Source organism: Crotalus tigris, unplaced genomic scaffold (genome assembly GCF_016545835.1).
Source record: "Crotalus tigris isolate CLP2741 ecotype Arizona unplaced genomic scaffold, ASM1654583v1 scf7180000024117.2648584, whole genome shotgun sequence".
Classification (NCBI taxonomy): Eukaryota; Metazoa; Chordata; class Lepidosauria; order Squamata; family Viperidae; genus Crotalus; species Crotalus tigris.
Window position 1 is genome coordinate 2,382,381 of NW_024100394.1, and position 21,259 is coordinate 2,403,639.

The 21,259-nt window shown below is 38.3% G+C and overlaps 1 protein-coding gene across 1 annotated transcript in view; it reads right to left on the reverse strand.

Moving 5' to 3' along the window:
• Positions 1-21,259, reverse strand: part of CSMD1 (CUB and Sushi multiple domains 1) — a 510,216-nt gene that overhangs the window by 270,169 nt on the left and 218,788 nt on the right. The window contains exons 5-6 of the mRNA XM_039322597.1: positions 4,484-4,608; positions 1,893-2,014 (exon numbers count right to left, since the gene is read on the reverse strand). Coding sequence (XP_039178531.1) covers positions 1,893-2,014; positions 4,484-4,608 — 247 coding nt within the window. The remainder of the gene's footprint in view (positions 1-1,892; positions 2,015-4,483; positions 4,609-21,259) is intronic.

Genomic DNA, 21,259 nt, shown 5'->3' on the forward strand with positions numbered 1-21,259 from the left:
GAGCTCCATCACTGGAGATTTTTAAAAAGAGGTTGGGCAGTCACCTGTCTGAGATGGTATAGGTCCTCCTGCTTGAGCAGGGGGCTGGACTAGAAGACCTCCAAGGTCCTTTCCAGCTCTATTCTATTCTAACCAATAAAACTCATCTTTGGCATAGCTTAATCTCACAAAATATCACAAAATATTAAGATAATCAAATCAATAGCATATTGAGCACAAATTTCAATATGAATATATATTCATAACTTTAAATTCATTTTACTTCCCCTACTTTTTGGCACAACATGCATGTCTTATGAGGAGGGGAGAGTTATATGAGCTGAATCTATATTATATATGACATCCATCCATATAATATACTATTCATATTCCTGATGAATTCTCAATACCTTCATATGGATATTAAATATCACTGGGAACCAAATAGTCCCCTGTGGTATATCTGTCAATGTCCAGAGCCACAATTACTTAATTTAATTCTATGAAACTATCCCTTCAGTCATGAAGACAGAAGAATAAGCTAAGAGATCAAGCAAGATAATGAAATCACTCTTTCTGTATCTTTCCTGAAGGAAATCATGTATTAGGATGAACCTTTCTTCAAGTCAGACTGAATCCCAGACTGAAATAGGTTCAGTGTAATTACTCCTATCTAAAAAACAATGATTACGATATTCCAAAGTCTCTAAGTAGTCAAGACAATATTAGAATGGATGTCAAAAATTATTTTACGCTCAGTGTTCCTTCAGAACAGTACAGTTAGAGCAGAATAGAAAAAGCTAAAGAAAGGAGGAACAGGCACTACTGTAACCCAAATTGCAGAAATACAAAGTAGTAGCTAATTAAGTTGGGTTGTGGAAATCATCCCAAAATGGAAAATATTAAGAAGGGGAAAAAACCCAAAGGAGCAAAAATTAAAATACCTCAGGAATTAACTGCAAATTAAAACACCTGCAGCCCAACCTTACTAAAGCCATTAGGAAAAAAAAATCCAATGCAAAATAGCTATTTGTAAGCTATAAACCTCTAAGAAATGACTCAGTAGGGTTATGTTCAGCAGATACATTAGTAGGACCCAGAGGAAACACATGTTAGAAAGCCTTTAAAATAAGCAGAGCATTAAAATAAAGTACGTTTGAACAAGTAGAGAACAAACCCGAATAGCTCACTACTATTGAAATGGAAAAAAATAACGCTATAGGAAAAAGCAACAGATGTTTAATGAGAGAGACAAAAAGAAGTTTCCTTGAATTGGCTTATTTATAAATGCATAAGATATATATGTCTCTCTGTGTGTATGTGTGTGTGTGTGTATGTGGGTGTGTGTGTGTGCTTCTAAATTTAACATTTCCCCCTTTAAACTATACAATTATAATAATTTGATCAAACACTGCAATTTCTGGCTTTTTATATGCTGTTAATTCAGAAATTTAATAAACCAAGTTGATCAGACTAAGCTCAAAGAGAAAATATATCTCAGTCTTATCACGAAGCAATTTTGGTACTATGTCAAATAGAACATGATTGTTAATGTAGAAAGAGTCTCTCAGATTATGTCACAAACTAAAATCTTTGAATGGTCACAGTTACTTTGGTGAACAAGAAATCTACAAACAGAAAAGTTACTGCAATTCTAAAATGACTTCATTTTTGTTGACATCAAAAGTATATATAGTATTAAATAATCACTAAGACATAAGTTCACATTGATATTAAGGAAGTGAAACAGAATTGCCTACAAATACTTTTTTGCTCTATATTTTGCATATTCAAAATGTTATCAAAACTCAAGTAAATTATTACATACTACAAACAAAGAAAAATGTTTTATTTATGCAAATATCAATACATTCATTGTAACTGTTTAGAAACCTACAAAATGGGGAACATACCTTTTCTGGATCAAGGGTTGTTATAACCCATACACAGTGTGCATTGTCTTCATATTGAACAGGATAATTGGGTGATGTGATAATACCACTTGGACCACGGAGGTTAGAACCACACGTTCTAGCTAAAAATAAGGAAAGCATCAAATAGAGGAGATTTTAAAGATGCTCATTTGTTTAAAGAGAAAATAGCACAGCACTGAAAGTTACCAGGTGTGGGATAAGCTATTACAGGGGTGTCAAACTGACAGCCTGAGGGCCAGATATGTCATGCTGAAACCACGCCCACTCCATTGCCAGCAATGGAAAAACACGTCACGTGATGTTGCGAGTTTGACACTCTTGAGCTATTACATTTCTTTAAAATTTATAAATGTGCTATGGAACTTCCAGTTGCACTGGAACTATGGATAACAGTCTATGAAGAATTAATAAAAGAGCTTTATTTTCATAAAGAAAGAATAGTATTTATGTCTTTATTTTGCCGAATGTGGTCTATCACAACTACATTACTTTGCAATTATGCTCTATTCTATGCTTTGCATTATGCTACATTTTCTCTACAATTATGCCACATTGTGCTAATGTAATATATAATGAAACAATTTTCGAAAAAATTACAGTTCTTTAGTATAGACTTTCATGGCTGGCAACAATGAAGCAGCAATGAGCTACAGGGGCTAAATGGTCATGGTCTACTTTTCTCTTGTTCTGCTCAGGAACCGTCTTTTTTGGACTCCTCAGATTAGGACCAATCAGAGATCAACTTGTCAACTTCAAATACAAAAGCCCAGCCAACCCTGTTCAGTTGCCTGTGAACTGTGAGAGGGACATCACAAAACTTGTTTTCCTCTGAAGATAACAACCATAAAAGATCAAAACTAGAGAAAACTATGCTCTACTTAGTATTCCTTGGAAATAGTAAAACTAGAAAAGAATAGAAAAAGCCATAGAAAATAAACCAAATTTATTCAATCTGAAAGCTCATCATTGCTTCATTACAAGTCTTATTTAGAAATCTTGGAAACAGATTAAAATAAGCAATGTACATTATGTTTCAAAAGTTTTTGTCAAATTTAATTTATTCACAATATCCCAAGCATGAAAAACAAATTGTGGAACTATTTATTTATGCAGTGAAGTTATTATAGAGGCAGCCTGAATTCTATCAAGAAATGTACTGACGACATTACTTTTATAAATGTTATACTACAAAGATTTTCATAATTTTTCAACAATGAATCACTGCAGTGGTTCATCTAATTGGAAACCATTTAAACATGAAGGAATCATAATATAGATAGTGAAAATCTGAAGGATTAAAATGTGAGTGGACTCGGTAATATAAATGGAACTGTACTCATATCATTAAAATCATACCTTTTTTGAACTGAAAATAAAATTATTTGTTGTAACAATATGATGAATAGTATTTTGTACAAAATTATCATATAAATTGATTAATGATCAAAACAGAATTAAATATGTTTATCATAAGAAATACTTGCTATGATAGAAATTCATTCCTTATCAATGATAATCACTAGACTGTGTGTGTGTGTGTGTGTGTGTGTGTGTGTGTGTGTGTGTGTGTGAGAGAGAGAGAGAGAGAGAGAGAGAGAGAGAGAGAGAATAATAGATATTGTATATAGCTATATACATGGCTAATGATTTATTCTTTCTGTCTCTCATACTGGATTTAGAGATCATAATTGATTATCCAGGAAAAAAAAACACATTACAACATGTGTTTTCATACCTTTTTTGAGATTTATTAATTATATTCATGACAAATATTTTAGAGATAGAGATAGTAATATTGTTTCTATTTCGGTAATTAATAAGGTGATCTAACTACTCTGGAACAAATGTCAAATACATATAATTTGAGATTAGATCAATATTCTAACCTTTCAATTTCTTTTTACATGAAACAAGCAAAATTTCAAGTAATTAACTTAAACATTAGAGGTCCTTCAGCTGTAACATTGTACATATACTAATGTATGTAGTTGATTCTTTTTCCTTTGAGCACAGCCTAAAAGGAAATCAAGATATATGAATATTTTATTTCTATATACTAAGATGTTTGTTAATATGAATATTACCTTAGAATTAAAATACCTTAATTGCTAAACTAGCTTATAATTACCAGATAGTACCTGTGGAGCTGCAAAGATCTTTTAATAATTAATTAACTGATAATTAATTCACCACACAGAAAATAAATATAGGGCAAGGCATGTTAATTGAGTATTTATATATCATGCAAAATGTGCCAGACAAAGGGATGTAATTAATTTTTAAAAGCTTAAGATTCAAAGGATAACTAATTTTCCATAAAGGCAGGGAAGTTAGTCCTTAGTGGTTTGGCATAATCTAACACAAAGGATCAGAGTTTATTCAAGTTTGGGATGGTTCTCACCAACAGATCCCAAAGATTTCCTGAGTTTTGGCAAGAGCAATGTGCACTCTGAATAAAAATGTGGCCATTGGCTGTATCAGGTATATGATTAATTCATGAAAGCAGAACAGGATGGTTATATAAATATAAATAGCCCTTCCCACCAGCTTCCATCTTGAACAATACTTACCACGGCAAATTGGCCTATGGTCACTCCAAGCAGCTAAAGTATCTGTCACCTTTTGACAAGTAATGCTTTTTGTTCCTTGGAGCACATAATTATCTTCGCAGGTAAAATGCACACTAGCACCAACTCTAGCGAAAGGAGAAAAAAAAAGATACAAACAGGTTTCAGGTTTATGTCATTATAAACTGAAATTATTGTATGCAAACCAAAGATTATTCTTGAAATAGCAATCTTTCTTTTTCATCAACAAAATAAACATACAACCAGTTTTCTTCTTTACTATATGGATGTGTGGTAGAAAAGTTTTAAAAAACAAACCTTGCTAACAGTATAAACCAGAAGAATTTCTTGTGGTTTACAGATATGCAGAAAGAAAAGAAAACAACAAATTAGGGTGTCGGGGGGGGGGGGGGAACAGTAAGATTTTCATGAGAGTAAGCCTATTTTCATGACATTGCATTCTGATAGAGAGAGATGGGAACTCCTAAATTCAAGATACAGATCCTAATGAAGCCTGCCCCATTAGCAGCATTCCCTAGTTGGCTGGCTGGCTGGGGCCTTGCCCCTGGAATTGGGACAGGAGGAGGCCCTGGGGGAGATTTCTGGGAAATATAGTCCCCAGGAGGAAGAGTTAAATCAAAGTGCTGGAGAGTAGGACGACAGATTTGAGCATCTCAGAAGAAAGCACTGAAAGGGAGTGAAAAGAAGCAGCTATGAGGAAAAGAGGCTCGACTCCTTCAAAAGGAGAGACAGATTGCCACTCTAAGGAAGAGCGATGGTGATATCTCGGCCGAGAGACTGTATCCTGGCTGCCATAAGAGGGAGATTCCACAGGCCTTTGACTGGTCCTTCAGAGGACATGGGGTTTTTTTTAATAATTTTTTTATTTTTCCAAACTCTCCCCCATACATATACCGTGATATTTATCAGATGTTAACATACATTCTTTTTACATTCATATATAAGATACTTTTAATAAAATGAAATAAATACATACACATGACTTTTGGTGTTGCTCGCCCATTTCCCCTTTCACTGTATCCACACTCCTTCTTCTCTACCTTCTTTCTCCCTTTCTTCTCTTCCCAACTTCCCTCTTCTTTCTCTCCTCTTCTCCTTCCTTCACCACTCTCCTCCCTTTTCTCCCCACTTCTCCTCTTCTCCTCCAACCTTCCTACTTCCTTCTCCCCTCCTTTACTCTTTTCTCTCTCCTCTCTTTTCTTCCCTCTCATCCCTCTTCAGATACAATTCAGGGGTAATGTCCGAGCAACTCCTCTTTCCAAATTTCCCTATCTGTATTATATACAATAAGATTAATTTTCTCTTACATTAATACTTCTATTTATCTAACCTTCTCGGTATATACTGTACTTCTATAAATATTTATACAACCTCCAGTTATTCAATACTGTGTCGCCTGGGTCTCCCTCCTTATCTGCTCCTTCTTCTTCCATCTAAATTGATGTTAACTATCTTTTAACAATATTCTCTTTTCAGCCAATCATAAAAGGTTCCCCAGATTTCATAGTAGTCTGACTCTGCCTTATCTTTAATTGTCATTGTTAGTCTATTCATTTCTGCACATTCCAGTATTTTCCGAATCACCTCTCCCGCAGAGGACATGTTTATGAGGCGACAAGATTGGTGGGGGGACATTTAGCCAAAAAGGACTGTCTTTGGGATGTTTTTAACTTGAGCAAAATTGCTCACCCTAAGATTTAATGTTTTAGATTATTGTGTTGTTTAATTTGATTTTATATTAACGGCCATTATTTTTAATTAAAGTGTATAGCTCCCTCTAAGATGTGTTGGTGTGCCTGGGCCAGCTGGGGCTGTGCACCTGGGAAAGGGATATTGCCAGTGGAGAAAAATACTAAGTATGAAAGTAAGCTGTGAATATAGGTTGCATTGCCAATATCTTGTCTCTAAAAGATGACTGCAGATTTGAAATTGTTAAATGGACCGAGCAATTTTGGCAGGCAAAATTTTGATAGATGAGCTTCTCCTTGGTTTACCAAAATCTAAATAAACAAACATGCCTTATGCTTCAATCATCTTTTTTTTTTTCATTTCCAGATGGAAACTGTTCTAAAGCAAATATTCTCACAGCATGAACACTGTAGTCAGTTTAGTATTTATTATTTGTCTAAGAAGTTTTAAATTTAAAGGCTATTTAATCAAATTCACCCAATTTTTCAAATCAAATCACCACTATAAAGTATCTTCAAATCAATTCAAAGGTTCAGAGGACATCTGTGTTTCTAGGGACATATTTTTTTATCAAACATTGCTTATTCTTCGAATCAGTTTATAGATATGACTCAGTTCACAGATTTAAATCCTATCACAAGTGATTCACAGACCTTTAGTATTTATTGGAAGATCTGATCTGATCAGATTAATTTATTCATCTCACAGTTTTTGAAACTTGCCCCAATGTGCAGAATCTGGGCAAAATACAGGCAATTCTTAACTTATAACCATTCATGCAGTGACTATTCAAAGTTATAACTGCACTGAAAAAAGTGATTTATGACTGTTTTTCACACTTATGACCATTGAAGCATATCCCAATGATCACATGATTAAAATTTATACACTTGGCAACTGGTTCGTATTTATGAAGGTTGCATTGTCTTGGGGTCATGTGATCACTTTTTATGATCTTCTGACAAGCAAATGTCAAGCAAAAGTTAACAATTGCAGTGGTTCACTTAACAACTGTGGAAAGAAAGTTGTAAAGTGAGGCAAAAGTCACAATACAAATCTCACTTAGCAACAGAAAATTTGGACTCAGTTGTGATCATCAGTCAAATACTACTGTTTTTATAAGAGTTAAAATACAAAAAAAAAAAAAAGACAAAGGTAAAGTATACAATTAATAAACTAGCACTATACAATATCAGATGGCCACTAGAAACATTCAATCACAGTTAAAAACACAGAGGAACAGTGCAGGTGAAATGTCAAGAAGGTAAAATTGCTTCAGAGGCAAAGAGATCCCAATTAGAGATACATATCAAAAAGGCTTGGTAACTCTTCCACATCCCCTTCACCACTGTAATAACAGACCTTCTATTCCTCAGCCAATTTCTGACTTTTTCTGAGCATCAACTGTATCTAAAATTAGGGCTGCAACAATTAATGATGATATTATTGCCATACTATTATTAGTACAAAAATATCTTTATACCAACAAATCTCCCAAGCATAACAACATTTTAAATATATACTGTAGATTGTTGGACCTTGGGCCAGTCATTTTTTTCTCAGCACTAGGAAGGGAGCAAGGGCAAGCCACTTCCATGAACTTGGCAAGAAAACTGCAGGGGATTGGCCAGTCAGTCACCCACCAGGAGTCAAAACTTATTCAAAGACACACAAATGCACACATTTCAGATAAAGTCAAATGCTTTGTCATACAAATGCTTTGTATTTATATGTGAGCTGAAGAAGATGGTTTTAAGGTGAGCCCAAATGCCAATCCATGTTTGCAGAATGCCAGAGAAAATATTTTTTCATATATTCCATATATTCTAATAGAAGGAAAATATTCCTAATTTATCGTAATCCACCTGAGCAGGAAAAAAAATCTGTTTAAACCAACTAACAACAGAACATTTCTGGAAGCAGCCAATACAGTTAATGTTATATATAAAATAGTTTCATTTAACATTTGATTTGGGCAAAATTATTTTCTGACAATGTTAATGATATCCCAAAGATTTTATTACTATTAAAACAAAAAGTATTAACCACTGTCACATAATCTTTCTACAAAATATTAGAAAGAACAAATTAGTTATCCATGAAAATATATTTAGCAGAGATCTTATTGATAATTTTTGAGCTTGGAGAGGAAGATCAAATAGGATGTATCTCCACACAACACATTATCCTACATTTAAAAAAAGTATGTTCTTTTGTTTCCTTAAGTGCAATAATTATAAAACAGTAGGTGATCTCCAATACTTTAAGCAATGAGCTCAAAGTTGTTTATTATTATTTTTAAAATAGAAGATTAATAAAGAAATAGAGGACTAAATGTTTGGTCAAGCATCTGTTATCAGAACTTTTAAATGCCAGAACTACAACTTTCAGGCAAATGATAATATCTGAGGAGTCTTGCCAGCGCTTAAAAGAAATCTAAAATTAAAATTTATGAGTGACTTTCCCATGATGACCAATAATAAAAATGTAAAACCTTTTTTAATTGTGAACTGGTAAGTTTAAAGTTTTAATGCCACACTATGCAATTTAACTGTTCAGGAGCATAGAAAAATATTTACTCTTTATAGTACAGTATTGTATGAAGTTAATAGATGCCTTTGTAGATTAAGTAAACTTGGTTTCTTTCAAAGGGACAAACCATGGATCAAAAAATTGACCATTTAAAAATCTTTGTTCAAAACAATATTGTGTGTTCTAACTGCAGAGAAAACAAAACAATTTAACAGATTCAAAGTATAATATATAATGGCTGATATCACTTGAACAAAAATGTAAAATATTAATAAAAATACATAAGAAAAAAGAACTGAACAGTAGTTTAATTGCCATGGCACCACAGAATTTAAATTGCTTTATTATACTTAAAGCACTGGGAAACTATTTTCCAGATAGCTTTGTAAGGAGGAAACAAAGAAAAAAGAAGCTTGCTTACACAGAAAAAAGACAAACCATTTTTTAAAATTATTAAACATAAATCACTAAAATCACAAAAGAGAAAGACTTGAAATGATCAAAGCCTCAATCATTACCATAGTTTAAACTATGAAATGTTTTTTTGGGGAAAAATCATCAGTGTTAATCCAGTAGTGGTCATACTGTATAGGCTTTAAAATGAACTCTTTTTTTTTCCAATCAATTTCATTACAGAAATATCTTTCTTTGGACTGGGAAAACCTTTGAATAATGTATTGCAGTCCAGTCTAATAAGCACAACCATTTTTCTCCTGAGAAGTACAAAAGCCGTTTCCTAGTCATTATGTGAATGTATTAATACAAAACTTTTTCTTTGTCATGTATACTCCACATTTTTTTTAAAAAAGTAAAATACAGTCATTTAGTTTATCCTGACAAGAGGAAAAGCTACACCATGTCAAGCTTATGCTACAAATTCCCTCTGCACTGTTATTTGTTTTCATCTCCCTTTTATTTTAATCAAGGCTATGATCCAAAACATGGATATCTAAAAGAAGGTAAAAGATATCCACCCATTTTTTTGTAATTCTTGGAAATAAGAACCTTGATATAAAGGTCATCCAGAGCTTCCGGTACGAGGCGACGGCGATGGCGGCTACTTTGTAGCCGTCCAGCTGGGAAGGTGTCAGAACCACAGAGCGCAGCGTGTATCAGCTGGCCCGCGGCTCGGAATTCCCTTCCCTGGCAAAGGGAAGGGACAGAGAACGCAGGAGTAGAGGTAGAACCCCTGAACTCCCTCTGGATTTTTTCCTAGAGGGGGTGAATGGAGTGTTCCCTCGGAGCTCCTGCTGATCTCCGCCTCCCAGCTGTTTTTGCTTCCTAGGAAGCAAAAGAAACCGCCGCTTCTATCTCCGTGCTTATAGCGTATTGGTGAGTAGTTTTTATAACGGACAGAGTGGTTTAAAGGATTTTTTTTATATAGTTTAGGTTTTTATTTTCTTCTTATTTAGTTTTGATTATTTCTCCTTTGTTCTTTTTATTAGTATGGAGAAAGGAATTAAGATGGCGCTTTGAAAGTGTCGGAGTTTTTTTTTCCTTGTCTTTTGTTTCATTTTTTTTTTCTTTAAGGACTGGATTTTGCTTTTGCTTTTGGTATTGAATTCCTTTTTTTGACTTTTTTTTGGTTTTTTCTCTCTGGATTTCTAAGGATTATAGTGCTTTTGCTGTCTCTTTTAAAAGAAAAAAAAACTTTTTTTTCTCTCTCCCCCTCCTTTTTTTTTTCTTGGGGGAAAGGGAAGTGAGAACTGGGTTATTTAAAATGGCTTCAAAGAGACAGCCGCCTTCTACAACATCCAAGGTGGTTTCTTCTCCTATAACCTCTACTGCACAACCACAACAACAATCTAAACATGCACCACCGGCTCAGCCACCACCCTCCCCTCCTTTGCCAGGATTTTCAGCACAAGAGGCTAGAGGCATAATGGGAGATGCTGTAGCTCAAATGAGAGAGGAAATGAAGCAATTTGCTATACAGATTAAATCAGATATTAAATCTGACTTTAAAGAAGAGATAAGTGGGATAAAGGATCAAATGGAAGATAATAACAACATTTTGCGACAAGATATACTTGCAGCAGTCTCAGGTCTGGCTACGGTGGTGGTGAAGCTGGATGCAAGACTGGAGGAAGTCGAACATAAAGTTGATTCATTTGATGATAAAATTCAAGATGTGGAAAGGAAGGTGGAGACCTCACAAGAAGATATTTTGATGTTTCAGTACAGACAGATGGAGTACGCCTTGAGGATCAGAGGCCTCAAGGAAGATATGAATCAAGATTTGATGGAGGTGGTCCTTACTGATTTAGCTGTGGTTTTGAATATGGATAAAGGAGAATTACGCAGAGAAGTGGAAAAAATTTATAGACTTAACTCTTGGATTGCTAAGCAGAAGAATTTGCCTAGAGATGTGGTGATTTATTTTACAAAGAAGTCTCTGCGTAATGAGATTATACAAGCTTTTTATAATAAAAGATTCCAGATTGCTGCCCAAGATGTTATTATCTTAAAGGAAATCCCATCAAAAATTCTAAGAAGCAGGAAAGATTTTGCCTTCCTAGCTAATGAGCTTAAAGCTAGATTGATGCCATTTAGATGGGAAATCCCGATGGGTATTGTTTTGAGCCATGCGGGGACACGTTACAGATTGAATACGGTTGATAAAGCTAGAGAGTTTTATAATACGGTCCTGGGTGCAGGCTCAATTTTACCTGTTCAGAAATCTTTGAGTGGTAAAGAGGCGGAGCAGCAATCTGAGACATTAGGTTTGGTTTCTGCTGGGATGCTGCAAGCTGAATGGCAACGCCAAACGGAGGTTAAAGAGCAGAGAATGACTCGTGCAGCTTATAGACGTAAAGAGAAGGAGCAACGTAAGAAAGAGGCTAAAGAAACTTCTTCTGAAAGTGCATCATCGCCGGTGGGAGGAGCAAGACCCAAGAGTTATGCAACATATGCAGCAATGGCAGATCTCGAAGGTGTCTTCTCCAGGCTGCGGACCAAGAGTGATGGCAAAGTTTCTGACCTGGAATGTTAATGGATTGAATTCTCCTCAGAAAAGGAAAAAAATCTTTTACTATTTGAAGCAACACAACAATGATGTTATTTGCTTACAGGAAACTCATATTTTACTTAAGGATCAGAAATATTTAGTTAATGCTCGTTTGGGATCTCACTTTGTATCTTCTGCTCCTGGGAAAAAGGGGGGAGTTGTTATTTATGTTAAACAAAATCTACCAGCTTGTCTGGTGGAATCAGATCCCCAGGGAAGATATGTGATGATTGAACTTGGTTTATATGGTAAGAAAGTACTTATAGTGGGACTCTATGCACCAAATCAGCAACAGGAACAATTTTATAAGTTGTTACATCAAAAAATAACATTGCTGGACTATAGATCCGTGGTATTAATGGGTGATTGGAATGGTGTCTTAGATATACAAAGGGATAAGAAAGGTTCTTCTCCTTTTTTTAAACAAGCAAAATTACCTAAAGCCTTCTTTGATATGAAGGAGGACTGGGAATTAAGGGACTATTGGCGGGAATGTAACCAAGAGGAGAGAGATTTCACTTTTTTTTCTGATAGACACCAATCCTTTTCAAGAATTGATTTTTTTTTTATTACACCGGACTTGTACAATAGAGTAAAGAATGTAAAGATTTTTCCTAGATCGTTGACGGATCATAGTCCAGTTTGGCTGGAGTTGATTCAAGAAAAAGAGGAGAGAAGATCCTGGAGAGTGAATGAAAATTTGTTTAGACAAGAGAAGAATGTTCAAAAGTTAAAGGAGTGTTTAAAGGATTATTTTGTTTTGAATATGTATAAGGGGACTTCAATCTCAATGGTATGGGATGCAGGTAAAGCATTTATGCGTGGTGTTTTGATAAAAATGAATAATTGTTATAAGCGAAAGCAGACTCAGAAACGTAAAGAATTGGAAGATGAAATTAAATTAAAAGAAAAGTCCTTGATTTTAAATCCTTCTGATGAAAGTATTAAAGAATCTATAAAGTTACTAAGGTCACAATTTAATATGTTGTTAGCAGATCAAGCTGCAACTAACTTGTTGTTTATGAAACAAAATACATTTTGTAATGCTAATAAGCCAGGGAGATGGTTGGCTTATCAATTAAGAAAGAAACAGAGACAGAGAATAATAGAGAAAATAAACTATAAGGGTAAATTAGTTTCTCAGAAGGAATGGATCAATAAATCCTTTTTGGACTATTATCAAAAGTTATATAAATCTACTAATGTGCAAATTTTAGATATAAATAAATATCTAAGTGAGGTTAATTTCCCTAGATTGACAGAGGATCAGAAACATGAAATTAATGGGATAATTACCAAGGAGGAAATTGCGTCAGCAATTCAACAATTGAAATCAGGGAAAGCACCGGGTACGGATGGGTTAACAGCTGTTTATTATAAAGCTTTAATGGAGGAGATGATTCAACCATTAGGTGATCTTTTTAATGGTATTTTACAGGGTTCAGAGATCCCTCCTTCATGGTGTAGTGCCTTTATATCATTGATTCCAAAGGAGGATCAAGATCTTACTTTACCAAAGAATTACAGGCCCATATCTCTTTTAAATGTGGATTATAAGATATTTATTAAAATTTTGGTAAACAGGTTTATGAGGGTTGTGCCTTACCTTGTGCATAAAGATCAATCTGGGTTTATAACTGGAAGGTACATGAAAAATAATGTTAGACAAATCATTAATGTATTAGAATATTTAGATAAGAACAACCAAGTCTCTGCAGGGCTGATATTTTTAGATGCCGAAAAAGCATTCGATCAATTGAATTGGCATTTCATGTTAAGAGTAATGGAAGAGATGAATTTTGGTGAAAAGATATTACAAGCCCTTACGGTAATATATCAAAAACAAACGGCGCAACTTATTGTTAATGGAGGTTTGTCAGAGGTTTTTACAATAGAGAAAGGTACTAGGCAGGGGTGTCCATTATCACCACTGTTGTTTGTTTTAACATTGGAAATATTGTTGATTAAAATTCGAGAGTCGCAGGAAATTAAAGGAATAGAAGTTAACAAAAAAGAATATAAGTTAAGAGCCTTTGCGGATGACTTGGTTGTTACCTTGTCGCAACCTGTTCATTCTGCAGTAAAGCTATTACAGTTGATTCATTATTATGGTTTGGTCTCGGGTTTCAAGATTAATGTTAATAAGACTAAAATTCTACCTAAAAATATGACTAGTCAGGAGAAGCAGACTTTGGCTAACTCGACGGGTTTTGAAATTGTTAATAAGGTTAAATATTTGGGGGTGATGCTATCTGTTTCTAATGCAAAACTATTTAAAAATAACTATGAAAGGTTGTGGGTTAGGGTACAGAATGATTTGAAGAATTGGGAGAAGTTGCAATTATCCCTCATGGGAAGAATTGCAGTGATAAAAATGAATATTCTACCCAAGTTTCTCTTTTTGTTTCAAATGTTACCGATTTTGAAGAATGAGATTAATCTAAGTGAATGGCAGAAAGGCCTTAATAAATTTATTTGGGCAGGGAAAAAGCCAAGGGTTAAGTTTAAAATTATGCAAGACTTCCGTGAGAGGGGTGGACTCAAGGTACTGAATTTGAAACTATATTATGATGCGGTGGTTTTAACACTAATTAGTGATTGGGTAAATTTGACAAATCCTGAGATACTTTATCTTGAGGGATGGGATTTACTTTTTGGGTGGCATGCCTATTTAATATTTAACAAAAAGATGGATTGGGTTTTTAAATCTCATATTTTAAGAATTTCTTTACTTAGGACTTGGAGAAAATATTATAAAAGTGATTTTAAAGTACCATTATGGGCTATACCTTGGCATGCGATAGAAGGAATAAAAAGAGGTGCCAAAATGGACATGGTGTCTTATAGACAGTTACTTAGGTGGGATGGACAAAACTGGCAGTTAAAATCACGGGAAGAGTTAGCACAAGAAAATATTATTTACTCTTGGTTCCAATACAGGCAACTAGCAGATAGATGGAAGGTGGATTGCAAGGTGGGCTTTCTTAGAGAAGATGAAAATTTTATTAAGCAAGTGAAGGATCAAAGACAAACCCACATTAAGAGAATTTATGGGGTTTTAGTTGAATTGGACTCAGAAACGGAACTAATTAAAGATTGTATGATCAGATGGGCGCAGAATTTTGGTGAGCCAGTTCCATTGGACACCTGGGAAACTATCTGGGTGAGAAATGTCAAATTTACACAAGCACAGAATTTAAGGGAGAATTTCTATAAAATGTTTTATAGATGGCACCTTGATCCACAAAAAATGTCTTTTATGTACCCTGACCTACAACCTAAATGTTGGAGATGTGGGTGTATGGATGCTACTTACTATCATATTTAGTGGTCGTGTAGAGAGATAAAAGCATTTTGGATTAAGATATGGTGGAATATCCAGAGAATTTTTAAAAGGAGGGTAAAATTTACTCCGCAATTATTTTTGTTGGGTATAGTTATTGATTGTGATACAAAGGAGGTTATATTGATGTTAAATTTGATTACAGCCGCGAGGCTGCTAGTTGGACAATATTGGAAGAAGGAATCTTTGCCTACACTGCAGGAATGGTTTCTTAAAGTGTCCTATTTGGCGGAAATGGCAAAGATTTCGGCTTTTTTAAAGCAACAAACGCAAGAGAAATTTCTTGCTGTTTGGGATAAATGGATAAAATTTATACAGTTTAAAATGGATATTAAAAAATATTATATAGCTTTTTCTTAATTTTTATTCATATATATATATATATATATATATAGGTCTTTGGTTGTTCGGGTTTTCTCCCGCGTAAAATTGGAAGTGTCTTGGCAACGTTTCGACTTCGTCGAAACGTTGCCAAGACACTTCCAATTTTACGCGGGAGAAAACCCGAACAACCAAAGACCTATATACAAATACCCGCGAAAACCTCAGAAAACATATATATATATATATATATATATATATATATATATATATATATATATATATATATATATATATATATATATATATATTGTCCAAATAATAATGATCACCAAGAGAATATCTATAAAAATAGAAATTTAATCCACCGAGCTTTCGTCAAATACACTTGACATCGTCAGGGTTAAAAGGCAAACTACCTGTTGTTTAATGCCTGTTTCCGGCTCCTGGAGCGCGTCATAGGCCCCAGCTGATCGGGCTGAGTCCTAAGCATACGCCCCACGTCAGCATCTATCTCCGTTCCATGGTTAGTTTGAGTTCGATTATATGTTGCTTCGTTAGTTGTTACCGGGTTGGGAGCCCAAGTCCTTTTTCCTTCCCTATTCGTAACCCCTCCACCATCCCAGACATCACTTCCCTTTGTGAGCGGGGGTAGGCAATTATCCACACTGCCTTCAATATCACTACATGCCCCAAGGCTGCTTTGATCCTGTTTTCCTATCTCCCGGGATTGTAACACAAGCTCGTAGTCCCCCCCCATACTATTCCTCCTCCCCTCCTTCTTCCCGTAGGTTCTCCTGAGCGGTCTGCTGTTCGTTTCCACGCTCTCTCTCTTGCGCGCAGTCGCGATGTTTCTTGCCGTTGTTCCGTTATCAGTGCTTCGTTGTTCCGTCCATTGTTGGAGAGCACTACTGCCGTTCATCCCCAATTCTCCGTTCCCACTCCATATAGTGCTCTTCCCCTTTAACTGCAATCGCTGTTTTGTCTCGCAACTTGGTGTTGGGAGTATCCGAGGGGGATGCATTCTTCTACTCGACTGCGACCGGGTTGTCATGGTGTGTGTGGTGCGTGTGGTAATATCCTCAACGGGGGGTTTGTCCTCGGTCTCGTCATCTTGGTTGAGCTTGGTTGTATTCCGTTTTTCTTTCAGTTCATCGGGCTCTGCTCCATCTCCATTCCATCCTACCAATGATCCGTTCTCTATGGGTCGTGGCGCACTCAGCCGCAGTTGCTTGCTGGAATCAGTCTGTTGTTGATCCGTGAGAGGGGAGCTGTCAATGGAAACTCCATTGCTGTAATTACGTAGGGAGGAGGCCAGGGCGGCTTTTTGATTGGGTCCCCTCCCCATATCAGTACGATTACCAGTACTCCATATTTTTAGAGCTTGGTGCGCTGCGCACAAATCTACACGTCGATTGATAGATTCCGTTCCTGAGAACCATGCCTCTTTCAATAGGCGACCTCTTTTTGTCATATCATTGGCCAAAATTTGTGCGTTCTCAAAATCGAAGCGATGGCCGTGTTCCGCTACATGGGCCCAGATCTGCGAATGTTGCTCGCCTCGTTTAATGGCCAGCTTGTGCTCGTGTAAACGAGTCTTGAGTCTTTTCGAGGTCTCGCCTATATAATGGCTCTGGCAGTCTGTGCAGTTGATTCTATATACTACAGCTGACCTCTCGACAGTAGGGAGCTGGTCCTTGGGGCGCATCACTTTAGCTCGTAGAGTCTGGGTAGGTTTGTGAGCTACCTGTATGTTGTGGGGTGCTAGGATTCTGGCAGTGGCTTCTGACACGTTGTTGATGTATGGTAGTGACACTCGTACGGTTCGTGTCCCAGGTTCTTCTCTTTGTTGTCCATTTCGAGGTCCTGGTACCATACTGTGTCGCTTAATGAATCTTGGGGGGTACCCATTCATCCGGCATATACGGAACAGGTGTTTTCTTTCTTCTGCCTTAGACTCCCTAGTGCTACAGTGCGATTGCACCCGTTTAAACAGGGTCTTGATGCAGCTGGCCTTATGGGAGGCCGGATGGTTGCTATAGAAATGGAGGATGCGATCAGTGTGGGTGGGCTTTCGATAGACCCTGGTGTTAAGGGTTCCGTCTAGGGAACGTTGGACTAACACGTCCAAAAAGGCTATCGAGCCCCGGATCTCCTCCTCCATCGTAAATTTAATGTCCGGATATATTGAATTTAATACTCCCATAAAGCCAGCCAGATGACGGCGTTTGACGACAGCAAAAGTGTCGTCAACATACCGTGCCCAGAACTTGGGCTGTTGACGGGTCATGGCCTCGTGTTCCAGTTGTTGTAGAACCGCTTCCGCCACCACGCTGGATATTGGGGAGCCCATCGGTGTGCCCTTGACTTGCTCGTATATATTGTCTTGAAAGGAGAAGTAAGTTGTAAGGCATAGCTCAATGAGTTGCGCTAGATCTCCCGGTTGCAGGGAATCTCGATGTCCAGTTTTTCCTAGTTTTTCTAATCTGTCCCTTAGGACTCTCAGGGCCAGGTCTTGAGGGATGGAGGTGAAGAGTGAGGTGACGTCAAAAGAGACCATCACCTCATCCTCCTCCACCCTAAGGGTCCTGATCCTCTCCAGGAACTCCTCCGCAGATCTAACTGTAGTAGGGCTGCCATCGACTAGGTAGGATATGCGATCGCTGAGCCACTTCGCCAACCCCGAAATGGGAGTGCCTCTAAACGACACAATAGGGCGAAGTGGAATATCCTCCTTATGGATCTTTGGCAGCCCATAAAACCTTGGGAGCGCCGAGTCATTGGGCCGTATTCTCCTTAAAGTATCTTCATCAAGTTTCTTTGACCGTTTAAAACCGTCAAGTAGCTTATTGATTTTGTTTTTCAAGGTCACCATGGGGTCTTTCTTGATAATTCTGTAAGCAGTCCTGTCACTTAGTAATTGTAGTGCTTTGGCCACATAGAGTGTCCTGTCCATCACCACTGTGGCCCTCCCCTTATCAGCGGGGAGTATCACAATGGTGGCGTCCCTCTTGAGATGCTCTAGGGCCTCTATTTCATCCCTAGTTAACACTTGGTGGTGCCTGTGGCGCATAAGCAACCCCGTGACCTGCTGCCTAATTAAGCTCATAGAATTCTCCCCCATATTCTCGTGGTGTATGGCGGGTTCTAACGCGGCGATGAAATCCAGCAGATTTGCATCCATCAGATTATATCCTACGTCGCGCTGCAGCAGCGTAAGTTGGGGGCGGGTAAGGGTCTTTGAGGACAAGTTATGCACCAAATTATCCATATCCCCCTTACCCTTTTGTCCCCGTAAAGAGTCTATCTTACGTTGGAGGCGTGTGGCAGTCTGTTGGTTGGTTCTCTCAGCCATTAACTGAACGTGCTGGTCGAGCATTTGGAAGTGTTGTTCTGACAGACCCTTGCTACATTGTTCACGAAGGCAGTCAGCTCCCCTCTTCAAGATTCCCACCCGACGATGTTGGTCATTGATGAGTGCCCGTACCGTACGACGTTGAAATTGTCTCACCGCTAGCTGGCATTCAGCAGAATTCACCGCGGGTCTCCTCATCAATGACTTGGGTGGGAGTTCTTCACGCATACAAGCGTGCAGGAAGGCTAGCTTACGATAGCAAGCCGAGATACGACAGGCAGACTTTTCCCAGCGTCTTGCCATGAGCAAAACTGCTCTGTTATAATAATTAGAAATAAAAACAAAAATGCGACTCTTGGGAATATTCATATTGTCCAAATAATAATGATCACCAAGAGAATATCTATAAAAATAGAAATTTAATCCACCGAGCTTTCGTCAAATACACTTGACATCGTCAGGGTTAAAAGGCAAACTACGGGGGGAGTCTTATATACAGTTGTTTAATGCCTGTTTCCGGCTCCTGGAGCGCGTCATAGGCCCCAGCTGATCGGGCTGAGTCCTAAGCATACGCCCCACGTCAGCATCTATCTCCGTTCCATGGTTAGTTTGAGTTCGATTATATGTTGCTTCGTTAGTTGTTACCGGGTTGGGAGCCCAAGTCCTTTTTCCTTCCCTATTCGTAACCCCTCCACCATCCCAGACATCACTTCCCTTTGTGAGCGGGGGTAGGCAATTATCCACACTGCCTTCAATATCACTACATGCCCCAAGGCTGCTTTGATCCTGTTTTCCTATCTCCCGGGATTGTAACACAAGCTCGTAGTCCCCCCCCATACTATTCCTCCTCCCCTCCTTCTTCCCGTAGGTTCTCCTGAGCGGTCTGCTGTTCGTTTCCACGCTCTCTCTCTTGCGCGCAGTCGCGATGTTTCTTGCCGTTGTTCCGTTATCAGTGCTTCGTTGTTCCGTCCATTGTTGGAGAGCACTACTGCCGTTCATCCCCAATTCTCCGTTCCCACTCCGTATAGTGCTCTTCCCCTTTAACTGCAATCGCTGTTTTGTCTCGCAACTTGGTGTTGGGAGTATCCGAGGGGGATGCATTCTTCTACTCGACTGTGACCGGGTTGTCATGGTGTGTGTGGTGCGTGTGGTAATATCCTCAACGGGGGGTTCGTCCTCGGTCTCGTCATCTTGGTTGAGCTTGGTTGTATTCCGTTTTTCTTTCAGTTCATCGGGCTCTACTCCATCTCCATTCCGTCCCACCAATGATCCGTTCTCTATGGGTCGTGGCGCACTCAGCCGCAGTTGCTTGCTGGAATCAGTCTGTTGTTGATCCGTGAGAGGGGAGCTGTCAATGGAAACTCCATTGCTGTAATTACGTAGGGAGGAGGCCAGGGCGGCTTTTTGATTGGGTCCCCTCCCCATATCAGTACGATTACCAGTACTCCATATTTTTAGAGCTTGGTGCGCTGCGCACAAATCTACACGTCGATTGATAGATTCCGTTCCTGAGAACCATGCCTCTTTCAATAGGCGACCTCTTTTTGTCATATCATTGGCCAAAATTTGTGCGTTCTCAAAATCGAAGCGATGGCCGTGTTCCGCTACATGGGCCCAGATCTGCGAATGTTGCTCGCCTCGTTTAATGGCCAGCTTGTGCTCGTGTAAACGAGTCTTGAGTCTTTTCGAGGTCTCGCCTATATAATGGCTCTGACAGTCTGTGCAGTTGATTCTATATACTACAGCTGACCTCTCGACAGTAGGGAGCTGGTCCTTGGGGCGCATCACTTTAGCTCGTAGAGTCTGGGTAGGTTTGTGAGCTACCTGTATGTTGTGGGGTGCTAGGATTCTGGCAGTGGCTTCTGACACGTTGTTGATGTATGGTAGTGACACTCGTACGGTTCGTGTCCCAGGTTCTTCTCTTTGTTGTCCATTTCGAGGTCCTGGTACCATACTGTGTCGCTTAATAAATCTTGGGGGGTACCCATTCATCCGGCATATACGGAACAGGTGTTTTCTTTCTTCTGCCTTAGACTCCCTAGTGCTACAGTGCGATTGCACCCGTTTAAACAGGGTCTTGATGCAGCTGGCCTTATGGGAGGCCGGATGGTTGCTATAGAAATGGAGGATGCGATCCGTGTGGGTGGGCTTCCGATAGACCCTGGTGTTAAGGGTTCCGTCTAGGGAACGTTGGACTAACACGTCCAAAAAGGCTATCGAGCCCCGGATCTCCTCCTCCATCGTAAATTTAATGTCCGGATATATTGAATTTAATACTCCCATAAAGCCAGCCAGATGACAGCGTTTGACGACAGCAAAAGTGTCGTCAACATACCGTGCCCAGAACTTGGGCTGTTGACGGGTCATGGCCTCGTGTTCCAGTTGTTGTAGAACCGCTTCCGCCACCACGCTGGATATTGGGGAGCCCATCGGTGTGCCCTTGACTTGCTCGTATATATTGTCTTGAAAGGAGAAGTAAGTTGTAAGGCATAGCTCGATGAGTTGCGCTAG